Source organism: Papio anubis, chromosome 4, assembly GCF_008728515.1.
Source record: "Papio anubis isolate 15944 chromosome 4, Panubis1.0, whole genome shotgun sequence".
Taxonomy (NCBI): domain Eukaryota; kingdom Metazoa; phylum Chordata; class Mammalia; order Primates; family Cercopithecidae; genus Papio; species Papio anubis.
Window position 1 is genome coordinate 114752281 of NC_044979.1, and position 15214 is coordinate 114767494.

Sequence of the window (15214 nt, forward strand, 5' to 3'; positions counted from 1 at the left end):
CTTAAAAATGGAAGATCTCAGAAATAAGCCTCTCTGGAATTTCCTTATCTGACTAGGAAAGCTTCTTTCCAAAACAAATGCAATTGTCCCCACCCAGGCAACGTGCAACGTGGCGAAACCTTGTCTCTATAAAAAAATGCACTCCACCCAGGGCAACAGAGTGAGACCCTGTCTCAAAAAAAAAAAAAAAAAAGAAAAAAAAAAGAAAAAAAGAAATGCAATTGTCTTAAAAACCTCTCTCTAGGAATCTCATCACATAACCAGGAAAGATCAACCAAGAGACTGGGAGCTGTCATTGACTATTGTCTATTCTGAGGACAGCTCCAAGAGATTACCTGACGGGGGACTTATCTGCATAGTAAAGCAATCTTTGTTCTTGTGCAGTTCTGTCCCTCAGCTTCCAGGGCTGAGGGGCAGAACTCATCAAGTCCAAAGCTCATACAGTTTGCCACACAACAGCCAAAGACAAGAGACAAGGAAAGCGATGTTTATTTTGGAGAGCCAGTGAACTGAGAACATGGGGGAGTAATGGCCTAAGAACCATTTTAAGTTAATATGAATTTCAGGCTCCTTTTGTGTTATGGGGAGGGTGAAGAGGGAGCAGGTTGAAGTCATGAGTCATCCAATGATTATGGACAACTGGGCAACAGTGAGGGCCTGAGGGGGGTTGTGAAACTTCTTTGTCCTTGATTGGGTCACAGTGCTCCTACAAATCTTTCTTTCTTTGTTTTTGAGACAGAATATCACTCTGTTGCCCAGGCTGGAGTGCAGTGGTGAGATCTCAGCTCACCGCAACCTCCGCTTCCTGGGCTCAAGCGATTCTCCTGCCTCAGCCTCCCGAGTAGCTGGGATTACAGGCGTGCACGACCAAGCCCAGCTAATTTTTGTATTTTTAGTAGAGACGGTGTTTCACCATGCTGGCCAAGCTGGTCTCGAACTCCTCAAGTGATCCGCCTGCTTCAGCTTCCCAAAGTGCTGGGATTATAGGCGTGAGCCATCGAGCCTGGCCTACTGATGATCTTAAGATTTTGTCTTCTGCAAAGGAGGAATGCTTAAAGGGCGCAGCTCCATATTCTCAGAGCAGGATGGGAGAAGTGAATGTGGAGCTACGAGACAATACACTGACAAATGGTACAATATCCAATACTTAAAAAAAAATCAGTTGAGGCCGGGCGCGGTGGCTCATGCCTGTAATCCCTGCACTCTGGGAGGCCGAGGTGGGCGGATCACGAGGTCAGGAGTTTGAGACCAGACTGGCCAACACAGAGAAACCCCGTCTGTACTAAAAATACAAAAAAAATTAGCCGGGCATTGTGGCGGGCACCTGTAATCCCAGCTACTCGGGAGGCTGAGGCAGGAGAATAGCTCGAACCCAGGAGGCAGAGGTTGCAGTGAGCCGAGATCTCACCACTGCACTCCAGCCTGGGCGACAGAGTGAAACTGTCTCAAAAAATTAAAAAAGAAAAAAAATCAAAAGGAAACGAATCAAACGGAAAAAAAAAAATCAAAGGGAACGAATACTGGTTCCTTTTGTTAACAGTTTACATTCTAGCTGTGCTACAAAGTTCTTACTGGCAGATGGGTTTAGTGGCAAAATAGCAGACCTGCTGGTGACTCCAATTTGCAGTGTGCTTTTGGGCGAATCGCCTCATTCCCCGGACGTCATCTGGAAAATGTGGAAATTATACCAGATGACTGACAAGGTTCTACGATTTTATTCTGATAGGGTCTGCACATCCTTGTAGTTGCATTTCTATTTTCCAAATGTGTTTGTCTAAGGCAGGCAGACTTTAGAACAGAGAAGTATTAGAAAACGGATTCCCTGTGGCCCAGGGAATAAAGTGGGACACAAGAAAAAGGAAAACCGCACCGCACCCAGACTCTCGGCGCGACGCCCCGCCCCCTAAGAGGGGCCGCCTCCTCGCGCCCCTCCTTCGCCATCTGCTGGCCGCGTCCCCTCCCGCCGGCCCCCGTCCCCTTTTCAGAGACCTAAGCTCCGCCTCCCTGGACGCGAGGGAGGTTGGGAAGTCGGCCGCCGTAAAGATGGCGGCAAATTGAAAAAGTTGGAGCTGCTCCCGCGCGCGCTCCCGCGCGCGCTGAGTGGGCGGGGCGAACTGGGGGCTGGACAGGTGCGTTCTCGCGACTGTGCAGAGGCGAGGTTGGGGTAGGAGCGTTTACAGCTGTCCTGAAGGACGCGGGGCAGGCTGGGGGTGGGGCAAGGCAGGCGCGTTCTCGGCCGTCCTGAAGGGGCAGGATCTTCAGCCTGTGGGCGGTGCTCTTGCCGTGAGCTGGGCCAACGGGCCCTGTTCTCCGTGAAGGGGCGGGGTCTGATCGCCGCGGGTCCCGTTCCCTTGGGCCTGAAAGTGCCGATGAGCGACAACCGTGGGCAGGGCCTGCGCTGGGGAGGGTGGGGCCTGGGCGGGGCGGGGGGGGGGGGGCCGGCTCTCTCGGGCCCGGAGGGCGGGGGGGGGGGGGGGGCGGGGGGGGGGGGGCCTGGGGGCCGGGCGGGGGGGGGGCGCGGGGGGCGGGGGGGCGGCGGGCCCGGGACGAGCATGTAGCGGCCACTGGCGGCGGGGCTCCCGGGGCGGGCCGGGCGGGCCGCGGGAGCCGCACGCGGCGATATGGAAGAGGAGGGCAAGAAGGGCAAGAAGGTGAGCGTGCGCGGGGGCGTCCTGCTGCTGTGGTCGGCGGGCGGCTGGGTTGGGGGGCCAGGATGGGGTGGGCGGGTGTTCCTCGGGGCCCGGGCGGGGGTAGTGGGCCCGCTGGCGGGGCGGGGCGGGGCAGGGCGAGACCCCGGACAATGGTCAGGTGGGCTTTCGCGGCCGGGCGGACAGGAAGCGCCGCGCCTTTCCTCCAGCCCGGGCAGCGGCTCGCCCCGACCTCGGCCCCAGACGGCCTTCCCTGCGTGTCGGGACCTGGGGCTGCAGAGGAAGTGGGCCCGGCGAGGGGCCAGAAAGCTGTCCAGGGCTGGAACTGGAGCCAGTGGGCTGTGTGGTTAACGTGGAGACGTTTGCTGCTCACTGGACTTCGTTTTTGGATATCCAGTAAAATCAAGGGTAGCCTTCACCTTATGGCCAGCTCACTTGTTCACTATCAGTCAGATTTAAAACCATTGATTGATTTTAGTGACGCTACGTTTGGCAGTGGGATTTAGGGCATAGTTCAATGTTTAGGACATAGTTCAGGACGTAGTTCATAGTCAAACCCCAGTTTATGTAGTTTTACAAAATGTGTCTTTAATTACAGTGAAGGGGTATAGTAGTCGATAAATAAACATTTTAAGACTGGAAAAACGATGTGGATTGAGCTACCGTTAAAGTGGAAAATTGATTTTAATAAAATGTATCTTTTTCAAATAAATGCTTTATAATCTTCACGTCTTGGCTATCATTTTCTTTTTGATGTGTGTGTGCGCACTTTTATCCACAAGTTTAAAGCAGACCTCTATAAGTCCTGACTATGATTTTACTACCCTGTACTCTGCAGGACAGTGTCCTTTAATTGACAGCTGCTCACCGCCTTGTTTGACAGAGTGCCCCATTTAAAAGTCCTGTATGAAATAGAATGTAGCCAGGTGGCCTTCAGGGAGTCCTGTGGTGCTGGTTCTCTACTTTCTCAACTCATTGTTTCATGTTAGCACCATGCATGTCTAATTTAGGTGCAATATAATTTGCGGTTACCTACAAAGATGTTTTAAGGTTGGAAAATAGCTCAAGATAGTGATTCAGCCAGTGGGGGTTAGACTAGAGATGGGTGCTGCGCACAGAAGAGGGAGGAGCCAAGCAGTGTAAAAGGAGTCAGCTGGAAAGGAGAGGTGTTAACCCGGTGACTGCTTAGCAGGGACCATCATGCCCGAGTGTGGATGATGGTGAGCTTTGCAGAAAGTAAGCCATCTTCTCTGTGGAATGCCGGGATCCAAGAGCGCGCTGAGGACTGATGACCTCATTGTGCAACACTTAAAGGAGGAGTACCTGGCTCATCTACCTGTGTGTGATAGGCACGGATGGAATTGAGTGATTTTTTTTTTCTAGAGCTGCGTATCAGCTTTGGTAGAAACATGAAACATCCAGCAATAGGGGGAAAGAGAGAGAAGCAGTAAGACTGTTGAGTTTTTGGGATATAAGTGAAAAAACAGTAAAATTATTAAGAATTTTCCAGTTGGGTAATGAAAAAATTTAGGCATAAAGAAGGTTAATTATTAATTTCATTGTCTCACTAGAGGAGATAATCAATTGTTATATAGTTGCTTAAGTCAAGGGTTTTGTGTTTTTTCTGTATTCTACCACTTGTCTTAGCTTGTTTCCTGTAGACAAGCCAGACAAGGAGCTTTGGGGCATGAATTCTTCTCCAGGTCGTGACTTGACACACTTTACCTCGTGTACTCTGCCAGTTGCAAGCTGGCAGAACCTTCCTGCTCAGCTCCCACATTCAATGTGAGATCACCTCCAGTTTAATAACTGGTAGTTAAATCATTCTCGTTAAGGTAAATTGCATTGCTCTAAACTTATACACAAATTCAGGCATAAGTAGCAGAAGTACTGACAATAGTTTTATGAAAGTACAGTTTGGACATTTAAGTTCTTCTAAGTTAGCTCCTTCAAAAAATGTAGAATTAGGCTGGATACAGTGGCTATGCCTGTAATCCAGCACTTTGGGAGGCCAAGGCAGGATCACTTTAGCTCAGGAGTTCGAGACCAGCCTGGGCAACATGGCAAAACCCCATCTATACAGAAAATACAGAAATTAGCCAGGTGCAGCAGTGCTCGCCTATAGTCTCAGCTACTTGGAAGGCTGAGGCAGGAGGATCACCTGAGCCCAGGTGGGCCTTTTTTTTTTTTTTTTTTTCCTTTTTAGTCTCAGACACTTGTCTTGGTGTCTTGCCAAGCAGTGATTCAGGCTTGTTCTACCTCGGCCCATTTTCCTCAGGACACAGGAATCAGTGAGTTGGCAGAGAACCGATGGACTGAAGTGAGTCTCATGGGAACTTGGCCCCAGTGTGGCACTGCCCTTTCTCAAGCCACCTCAGCACATGTGGTTATGATGACTGTACACCTGGGTTTCCTCAAGTGGGCCATGGTTCATTTAACAAATGTCTGTTGAGCCCCTCTTGTGTCCCATGAAACTCACTGGGTGATGGGGATGCAGGAGGAGCTTGTGGCCCTGAGGAGCTGATGGGGAGATGGATCACTCATGGGTCCATATGAAGGAATGAGTGCATTGACAGAAAAGTGCTCTGGCCACTAAAGGTGTGGGGCCTGGGGAGTCGAAGTGACGACTTGGGGCTGCTCTTCTGTCTTGATGTCTACAGAGTAGTACTTTTTAGCCTACAAGTTCTGTTTTGGGGTTTGGAGAGTAAGGTTCCTACCTACAGTATGGACTCATGTTCTGTGCATTGTGGCGCTACTCTGTAATTCCTTTATTTTTTTTTTTTGAGGTGGAGTTTTGCCCTTGTCGCCCAGGCTGGAGTGCATTGGCGCCATCTCGGCTCACTGCAACCTCCGCCTCCCAGGTTCAAGTGATTCTCTTGCCTCAGCCTCCCGTGTAGCTGGGATTACAGGCATGTGCCACCATGTCCAGCTAATTTTTGTAATTTTAGTAGAGACGGGGTTTCTCCATGTTGGTCAGGCTGGTCTCAAACTCCCGAACTCAGGTAATCCACCTCGGCCTCCCAAAGTGCTGGGTGGCATGAGCCACCGCACCCGACAGTAATTCCTTTTTATTAGAAACTTGAATACACTTAAGTTGGGTTGTGTGGATTTTTATACTCAGATCACAGCCCAAAAAAGCTGTCTTGTCAGGGCTGGGTGTAGGTAATCCTAACACTTTGGGAGGCCGAGGCAGGTGGATCACTTGACACTAGGAGTTTGAGACCAGCCTGGCCAACATGGTGAAACCCTGTCTCTACTAAAAATACGAAAATTAGCTAGGCGTGGTGGCATGTGCCTATAATCCCAGCTACTCAGGAGGCTGAGGCAGGAGAGTCGCTTGAACCTGGGAGGCGGAGGTTGCAGTGAGCTGAGATCATGCCACTGCACTCCAGCCTGGGCAACAGAGTGAGACTCCGTCTCCAAAAACAAACAAACAAACAAAAAACCATCTTGTGGCCTTAACCTTGTTGTGAGTCTCAGCTTCTCTGCTGCCTCTGGTCTTTGCTTGCCCCACCAGGAGGTGGCTGTGATTTCAAACTGAACACAGTTAAATATTTTTACATTGATCTAATTTATTTGCATTGTTTAAGGTAGAAAAAGGTTATAGGCTGAGTGCAGTGGCTATGCCTGTAATCTCAGCACTTTGGGAGGCTGAGGTGGGAGGATTGCTTAAGCCCAGGAGTTTGAGATCAGTCTGGACTACTTAGTGAGACCCTATCTCTACGAAAAATAAGAAAACCAGCTGAGCATGGTGTTGCATTCCTGTAGTTCCAGCTACTTGAGTTGCTGAGAAGGGAAGATTGCTTGAGCCATGGAGGTCGAGGCTGCAATGAGCTGTGATTGTGCCACCGCCTGAGTGACAGCAAGACCCTGTCTCAAGGAAAAAAAAAAGAAAAAATTATAAAGTTCCCTAGAAATGTAGGACTAGATATTAAATAATAAATAAGGAATTACTAATTTTGTTTGGTGTGATAATTATATTAAGTTCTGATCTGATAGGCATGTATACTGAGATATTTGTGGGTGAAATAGTATGATTTCTGGGATTTGCTTCACTCAAAATAGAAGAAACAAAGGGGATAGCTGAATGCTTTGGTAGTGGTTATACATTGTTCTGTCTACTTTTTTTTTTTTTTTTTGAGAATTTCCATAATAAAAAGTGGAGAGGAAAAGATCCTCTAGGTTACAGGCCCTGAGCTATCAGCTGCTGTAGTCACTGCTGGACCAGTGTCTGTGAGGAACTGAAAGCTTGGATTGGACCAGTACCTTTTAAAATTTGGTCAGTGTAGGCACTAGGAAGCCATACCTTCTCCATGCTGACCCGATGCAGACACAAATGTGTGTGTCTGTATAACTGAAGTGAAAGTGTAAAGGAACCACACTTAAATGCTCTGATTTTTTAATTCTGTTTTTTTTTTCTTTCCATTAAAACTGGTGGTTGGCCAGGTGCAGTGGCTCATGCCAGAAATCCCAGCACTTTGGGAGGTTGAGGTGGGTGGATCACCTGAGGTCAGGAGTCTGAGACCAGCCATGGTGAAACCCCATCTCTACTAAAAATACAAAAATTAGCTGAGCATGGTGGCAGGACCTGTAATCCTAGTGAGGCTGAGGCAGGAGAATCGCTTGAACTTGGGAGGTGGAGGTTGCAGTGAGCTGAGATCGCGCCATTGCACTCCAGCCTGGGCTACAAGAGTAAGACTCTGTCTTTAAAAAAAAAAAAAAAAAAAAAAAAAAAAAAGCTTGTGGTTGCGACCCACTAAACCTATTCTATAACTGTCACAAGCCATACTTGGGTTCAGAAGGTGAATTGGGGCTGCTATATTTTGTTTTATCTTTCCTTTTGGGTAGCTATCGCAGTAATTCTTGGATGGCAACTTGGTAACTCAGGGTCGGGAGGCTGGAGAACCAGGCAGGAGGTGCTCAGCAGAGAACCTAAGGCAGCTAGTAGATGAGGCCAGAATGATCGGCAGCATAAGGCTGGTTACTCTTCTATCTTGAAGAGTTACCATTTACATAGTATATATTTATTAATTTTTAATATATAGTCAGATTCTGTCATAGTTTAGATTCAGAAAGCACATCAGAACCTTCCAGGGCTGCTCTGAACATTCTTTCAGAGGAAGATAGTGTAAAGCAAAACATTTCTCTTAGCAATATTATTGCAGTAAAGGGCTTCCCTGCAGATGAGAAGGGCGTCTGCAGTCTGCCCCACTGGGACGCTTAGTCTTGATCTTCCAGTTTCTTCATTTACGTCAGCAATGCCCACTCCTTGTTGTCACTTTGCAGTGTAAGTAAATGGTCATGACTAAGTCCTATAAATCTAACTATTGAGCATTTATATCATCCTCTATTTACTTGTTGGTTTACGTGGTGGCAATACAAGTTTTTAATGAGATAACTTGATCCTGCCTTGCCTATTATGTGCTTAATGCACTGAGAAGAGGTTAGGGACATTGCACTTTGGAAAGTAGGTCTCTTACACCTAAAATTAGAGAGTAAGGGCAGACCTAGGATGTCAGAAGAGACATGGGACAGGCAGCAGCCACTTCCAGACAGATTGGGACTGGCTGTGTGTCCTGCAGTTCAGAAGCAGAGATGAGGTGGAGAGGGTCCCCCAGTCCTGGGAGGTCCTTGGGCTGGGGAGTTGGGTGTTGGTTCTGTATGCACTTGAAGCCACTGGAGGTGTTCCACATCATGCATTCACTTGTCCATTAAACTACTGTTTATTAGCACCAACGGTGTCAGGCACAGATGCTCGAGACTGAAATGTGTACGGTGAGCCTGTGGCCGCAGAGCGGGAAGTGGAGCCTGGGGATAGATGGTGGAAGCAGGCTTTGGTAAGAGTGATCAGGAAAACCTTTATGGAAACTTTAAAAGCAAATGTAAAGAAAAAAATCATGTAATAAAGTGCCCTGGGCCCATGTGTGGGCAGTCAGTTTCATGTGCACCTTCTCCTCATCCCTGCCTCCTTCCTGTGTGGGCTGAATAGTGTCCCCTCAGAGTCATGTGCTGAAGCCCCTACCTCCAGGACCTCAGGATGTGACTGTATTTGAAGATGGAGTCTACTTTTTTGAGACAGAGTCTTGCTCTGTCGCCCAGGCTGGAGTGCAGTGTCACGATCTCGGCTCACTGCAAGCTCCGCCTCCCAGGTTCACGCCATTCTCCTGCCTCAGCCTCCCAAGTAGCTGGGACTACAGGCTCCCGCCACCACACCCGGCTAATTTTTTTTGTATTTTTAGTAGAGATGGGGTTTCACTGTATTAGCCAGGATGGTCTTGATCTCCTGACCTCTTGCTCAGCCTGCCTTGGCCTCCCAAAGTGCTGGGATTACAGGCTTGAGCCATCATGCCCGGCCTGAAGATGGAGTCTTTAAGGAGGTGATTGAGATAAAATGAGGTAATTGGGCCCTAATCCAATCTGATGGATGTCCTTATAAGAAGATGTTAGGACACAGAGATAGAGGAATGGTCATTTGAGGACTCATGGAGAAGGCAGCCATCTGCAAGCCAAGGAGAGACCTCAGGAGAAACCACGCTGCATTTACCTTGATCTTGGACTTTCAGCATCTAGACTCTAAGAGAGTAAGTTTCTATTATTGAAGCCACTCAAGTCTGTAATACTTAGTCCTGGCAGCCCAAGAAGGCTAATGCATCAGGTGATTTTGAAGCAAACCCTAGAGTTCAGTTTGTAGATAGAAGTGCAGTAGTAACTCATCAAGACAAAAGAGTAACAAGCCTTATGTTGCTGGTCATTCTGGCCTCATCTGCTGGCTGCCTTAGGGTCTCGGGTGAGTTCTGAGGACCAAGTCTACGCTGTCAACATGGCCACAGAAGAGCTGCTCAGAGTGACAGGACAACCCTCACCGTGCTGTATGTAAACCATAAATCACAGCACACTCTTTGTGGTTGGGAGAACATGTATGGTATTTTGGGAGCTGGCACAGTCAGGGATGTCATTCATTTCACCTGGGACAGGCTTTGTGCTCTGGGATCTGTGGCGGGAGCAGTGAGCCCAGCCATGTCCTCTGCATGCATTGCTGTGTCCTTGTGAACAGTGGATCTTTGTTAGCGCACTTTGCACTCCTTGGCTTTCTTATCTCTCAATCAAGAACAGCAACTGCTCTTCAAGTGATTCTACAGGTATGAGGGAGTTTACATTTGGATTTGTCAATGGAACCACTAGGGTTTTTTGTTTGTAGAAATAGGAAATTTTTTCCTTAGCCTTGTGTTGTGCCAAAAATGTTACTTTTTTTTCTCCCAAGTGTGCCCAAACAGTAACAATTTTTTGCTTGGACTATGTTGAGAATTAGGCATTTGATTATAGGCATTAGATGTATGTGTAATGAAAGTGATCCCCTTTAATAAGTGTAATAGGAACATGGAATTTAGACTTGTTTGTAGCTTAGCGTGGTGTGTCTTGTAACCCAAGGAGGTTTTTCACTTTTCTGAAAGTGAGAAGACTAGTCAGCCTAAACCCATGGTGTTACCGTTACTCTTTTTTTTTTTTTTTGAGATGGAGTCTCACTCTGTCACCCAGGCTGGAGTGTGGTGGTGCGCTCTCAGCTCACTGCAAGCTCCGCCTCCCGGGTCCATGCCATTCTCCTGCCTCAGCCTCCTGAGTAGCCGGGACTACAGGTGCCTGCCACCAGGCCCGGCTAATGTTTTGTATTTTTAGTAGAGACAGGGTTTCACCGTGTCAGCCAGGATGGTCTCGATCTCCTGACCTTGTGATCTGCCCGCCTCAGCCTCCGAAATTGTTGGGATTACAGGTGTGAGCCACCGCACCAGCCCGTTGTGTTCCTGTTCTTAGTGAGGAGTGGGAGATACCATTTTACACGTTGTTTTTGTACCTTGGAGAAAAAAAAGAGAGAAGACTTTATTTAAATCTTTATGTCCATTCTGTAGTTTAAAATTCCATGCAGGTTTTTTTTCAGAAAATCAAATTTGCTTCCTGTGTGTTGTCACCATGAGCTCTCTGGTCAGGTGTGGAAACTGAATGTTTCCCTTGTTGGTTTATGTGGTGGGGTACGTGTTTTTTTTTTTTTTTCGAGACAGAGTCTTGCTCTGCCGACCAGGCTGGAGTGCAGTGGCGCGATCTCGGCTCACTGCAGCCTCTGTCTCCCGGGTTCAAGGAATTCTCCTGCCTCAGCCTCCCGAGTAGCTGGGACTACAGGTGTGTGCTGTCACGCCCAGCTAATTTTTTTATTTTTGGTAGAGATGGAGTTTCACCATGTTGTCAAGGATGGTCTTGATTTCTTGACCTCATGATCCACCCGCCTCACCCTCCCAAAGTCCTAGCCACTGTGTGCCACCGTGTGCCACTGTGCCTGGCCAAGGGTACATGTTCTTAATGAGATGCCTTGGTCAGGTCTAAGTGTCAGTTATGGTGCATGTTGATTTTCTGTCGGATGTCTGAAGATGCCCTAGGTGTGATTATGTCTAACCGATTTATTGCTGCCATTAGGTACATCACCTTCACATAGCTTTTACTTTTCATGTTCTTGGGTATAGACAATAACCATAGCCCACCTGCCTGTGCACTTCTAATGTCAGGTTGAGTTCAGGTTCTTTTCTAAGGCTCCTTCTCTCACCTAGTATTGTCCATCTTCCTTGAAAGAGGAATGTGCAGCCTCCGTGTCTGCTTTTTCCAGCCCATTCTTCCACCCTCAGCATTTTATTATGAAAAGTTTTGGGCCGGGCGTGGTACTCATGCTTCTGATCCCAGCACTTTAGGAGGCCAAGGCGGGCGGATCACCTGAGGTCAGAAGTTCAAGACCAACTTGGCCAACATGGCGAAACCCCATTGCTACAAAAATACAAAACTTAGCAGGGCATGGTGGTGTGTGCCTGTAGTCCCGGCTACTCTAGAGGCTGAGGCAGGAGAATCGCTTGAACCTGGGAGGCGGAGGTTGCTGTGAGCCGAGATTGAGCCATTGTACTCCAGCCTGGGTGACAGAGGGAGCCTCTGTCTCAAAAAAAAAAAAAAATTTTTTTTTGAGTACACCAAAGTTGAAAGAATTTTGCAGTGAATACTTTCACACCCGCCACCTAGATTCTGCCACTAACGTTGGCTATTCTTGTTTTTTTTTTTTTTTTTTTTGAGACAGAGTCTCGCTCTTTCGCCTAGGCTGGAGTGCGATGGTGTGATCTTGGCTCACTGCAACCTCCGCCTCCTTTGTTCAAGCGATTCTCCTGCCTCAGCCTCCCCAGCGGCTGGGATTACAGGCATGTGCCACCACGCCTGGCTAATTTTTTGTATTTAGTAGAGACAGGGTTTCACCATGTTGGTGGAGCTGGTCTGGAACTCCTGACCTCAGATGATCCGCCCACCTCATCCTCCCAAAGTGCTGGGATTACACGCATGAGCCACCCCGCCTGGCCTGGCTATATTGCTTTATCCCATATCTAGCATCTGTTTATCACTGTACCTACCCATCAACTCATTTTATTTTTCTGATGCATTCCTCAATAAATTGCAGACATTGTTTCACTTTGATCTAAATACGTTAGCATGCATGTCATTAACTAGCGTTCAAGATTTGCTTACAGTTTTCTTTTGATGTAAAATTATGTAACAATGAAATACACAATTTTTTTTTTTTTTTTTTTTTTTAAAACAGGGCCTGACAGGCTGGAGTGTGGTGGTGCAATCACGGCACACTGCAGCCTTGACTTCCCAGACTCAAGTGATCCTCCCGCCCCAGCCTCCTGTGTAGCTAGGACTAAATGGGTTTGTCACCGTGCCCAGCTAATTTTTCTATTTTTTTGTAGAGACGAGGTCTCACTGTGTTGCCCAGGCTGGTCTTGAATTCCTGGGCTTAAGCAATCCTTCTGTCTCGACCTGCCAAAGTGTTGGTATTACAGGCATGAGCCACTGCGCCTGGCCAAATATATGCATCTCCAGTGAATATTAGCTAAATTTTGACAAATGCGTACTCCTACATAACTGAAACCCCTACTAGGAAATAAAACATTACCTACCATCACTGAGAAAATTCCTTTATGCTCCTTAGAAAATCCTTACCACAAGGTACTACTGTTCTGATTTTTTTCCCACCATACATTAGTTTCGTTCGTTCTAAAACTTCATACAGATTGATTCATACAGTATACATTCTGTTGTGCAAGGATCACTGTACTCAGCATAATGTTTTTGAGATTTATCCATATATTGATGCATGTTTCAGTTGCTGAGTAATATTTTGTTGTATGTTTATGCTGTGATTTGTTTATTCATTTGTTGGAGATTTAGTTTCTTTCTAGTTTGTGTTTGTGTGTGTGTGTGTGTGTGTGTGTATATATATATATATATATAAAATTTTTTTTTTTTTTTTTGAGACGGAGTTTTGCTCTTGTCGCCCAGACTGGAATGCAATGGTGTGATCTCAGCTCACTGCAACCTCTGCTTCCTGGGTTCAAGCGATTCTTCTGCCTCAGCCTCCTGAGTAGGTGGGATTATAGGCACTCGCCATCATGCCTGGCTAATTTTTGTATTTTTAGTAGAGATGGGGTTTCACCATGTTGGCCAGGCTGGTCTCGAACCCCTGACCTCAGGTGATACACCTGCTGCGGCCTCCCAGTCTACTTTGTATTTTGAAAAAGCTGCTGTGAACATTTGTGAATGAGTCATTATGTGAACATGTTTTCATTTTTTTGGGGTAAATACCTAATAATGGAATTGCTGAATTTTATGGGAACTACATGTTTAACTTTATAAGACACTACCAAACCTTCTGCTAAATTTTTGTCTACTAATTCTTTGTTTTTTTGTCTTTCCAGAGACAGGGTCTCATTCTGTAACCCAGGCTGGAGTGTAGTGGTGCAATCAGAGCTCAGTATAACCTCAAACTCCTGGTTCAAGCAGTTCTCATGCCTCAGCCTCCCAAGTAGTTAGGACTATAGGTGTGTGCCACTATGCCCAGCTAAATTTTTTCTTTTTTTTGAGACGGAGTCTCACTCTTATTGCCCAGGTTGGAGTGCAGTGGCGCAATCTCAGCTCACTACAACCTCTGCCTCCCAAGTTCTAGTGATTCTCATGCCTCAGCCTCCCCAGTAGCTGGGATTACAGGCGCCCGCCACCACACCTGGCTAATTTTTGTATTTTTAATAGAGACGGGGTTTCACCATGTTGGCCAGGCTGCTCTCGAACTCCTGACCTCAGGTGATCCAGCCGCCTTGACCTCCCAAAGTGCTGGGATTATAAGTGTGATCTACTGCACCCCGCCCAGCTAATTTTAAAAAATTTTTATTTTTTTTTTAATTTTATAATGGTTTATTTATTTACTGAGATGGAATCTCACTCTGTTGCCCAGGCTGGGGTGCAGTGGCGTGATTTGGCTCACTGCAACCTTTGCCTCCTGGTTTCAATCAGTTCTCCTACCTCAGCCTCCCAAGTAGCTGAGATTACTGGTGCCCACCACTATGCCCGGCTAATTTTTGTATTTTTAGTAGAGATGAGGTTTCAACGTGTTGGCCAGGCTGATCTCTAAATTCTTTTTTTTTTTTTTTTTGAGGCGGAGTCTGCGGCTCTGTCGCCCAGGCTGGGTGCGGTGGCGGATCTCCAGCTCACTGCAAGCTCTGCCTGCCTCCCAGGTTCCGCCATTCTCCTGCCTCAGCCTCCCAAGTAGCTGGGACTACGGCCAGCCTTTCGCCCAGCTAGTTTTGTATTTTAGTAGAGAGCCCGGGGTTTCACTGTGTTAGCCAGGATGGTCTCGATCTCCTGACCTCGTGATCCGCCTGTCTCGGCCTCCCAAAGTGCTGGGATTACAGGCTTGAGCCACCGCGCCCGGCCCTGATCTCTAAATTCTTGATCTCAAGTGATCTGCCTGCCTCGGCCTCTCAAAGTGCTGGGATTATAGGTGTGAGGCATCGCGCCCTGCCCTGGCTAACTTTTAAAAAAGTTTTTATAGAGTATCAGTATTTTAGTATATTGTCCAGGGTGGTCTTGAACACCTGGCCTAAAGCCACCTTGGCCTCCCAAAGTGCTGGGATTACAGGCATGATCCGCTGCATCCAGCTAATTCTGTCAGTTATTGAGAGAGAGGGTGTTAAGTTCTCTAGTTATTATTTTGGATTTGTTTTTCCCTTTAGTTAGTTTTGGCTTCATGTATTTTGAAGCTCTGTTGTTAAATACGTACACAGTTAGGATCATAATGTGTTTTTTTTTTTTTTTGATACGAGGTCTCTCTCTTGCCCAGGCTGCAGTGTAGTGGTGTAATCTTGGCTCACTTCTACCTCCACCTCCTGGGTTCAAGCGATTTTCCTGTCTCAGCCTTCTGAGTACCTGGAATTACAGGCATGCGCCACCATACCCGGCTAATTTTTGTATTTTTAGTAGAGATGGGGTTTTGCCATGTTAGCCAAGGTTGAACTTCTGACCTCAGGTGATCCACCGCCTCGGCCTCCCAAAGTTCTGGGATTACAGGAGTGAGCCACCACTCCCAGCCCATAATGTCTTGTTGAAATAAATCTTTTTCATTATGAAATGACCATCTTTATTTCTAGTAAGACTTCTTGTCCCAATCTCTTGTCTGATGTTAATATAGCCACACTGTGTTCTTTTTTTGC

General features: G+C 47.2%; 1 protein-coding gene across 5 annotated transcripts in view; it reads left to right on the top strand.

Annotated features, from left to right (window-relative positions):
• The first annotated feature begins 2477 nt into the window (after positions 1 to 2477).
• CCM2 (CCM2 scaffold protein) overlaps positions 2478 to 15214 on the top strand; it is a 74376-nt gene continuing 61639 nt past the window's right edge. For 3 of the 5 annotated variants that reach the window (XM_003896018.3, XM_003896020.3, XM_003896019.3), the window contains exon 1: positions 2478 to 2651. In XM_003896018.3, the coding sequence (XP_003896067.1) occupies positions 2622 to 2651 (30 nt within the window). In that variant the 5' untranslated portion in view covers positions 2478 to 2621. The remainder of the gene's footprint in view (positions 2652 to 15214) is intronic. The other 2 variants (XM_017956729.2, XM_017956731.3) reach the window with 1 other exon arrangement.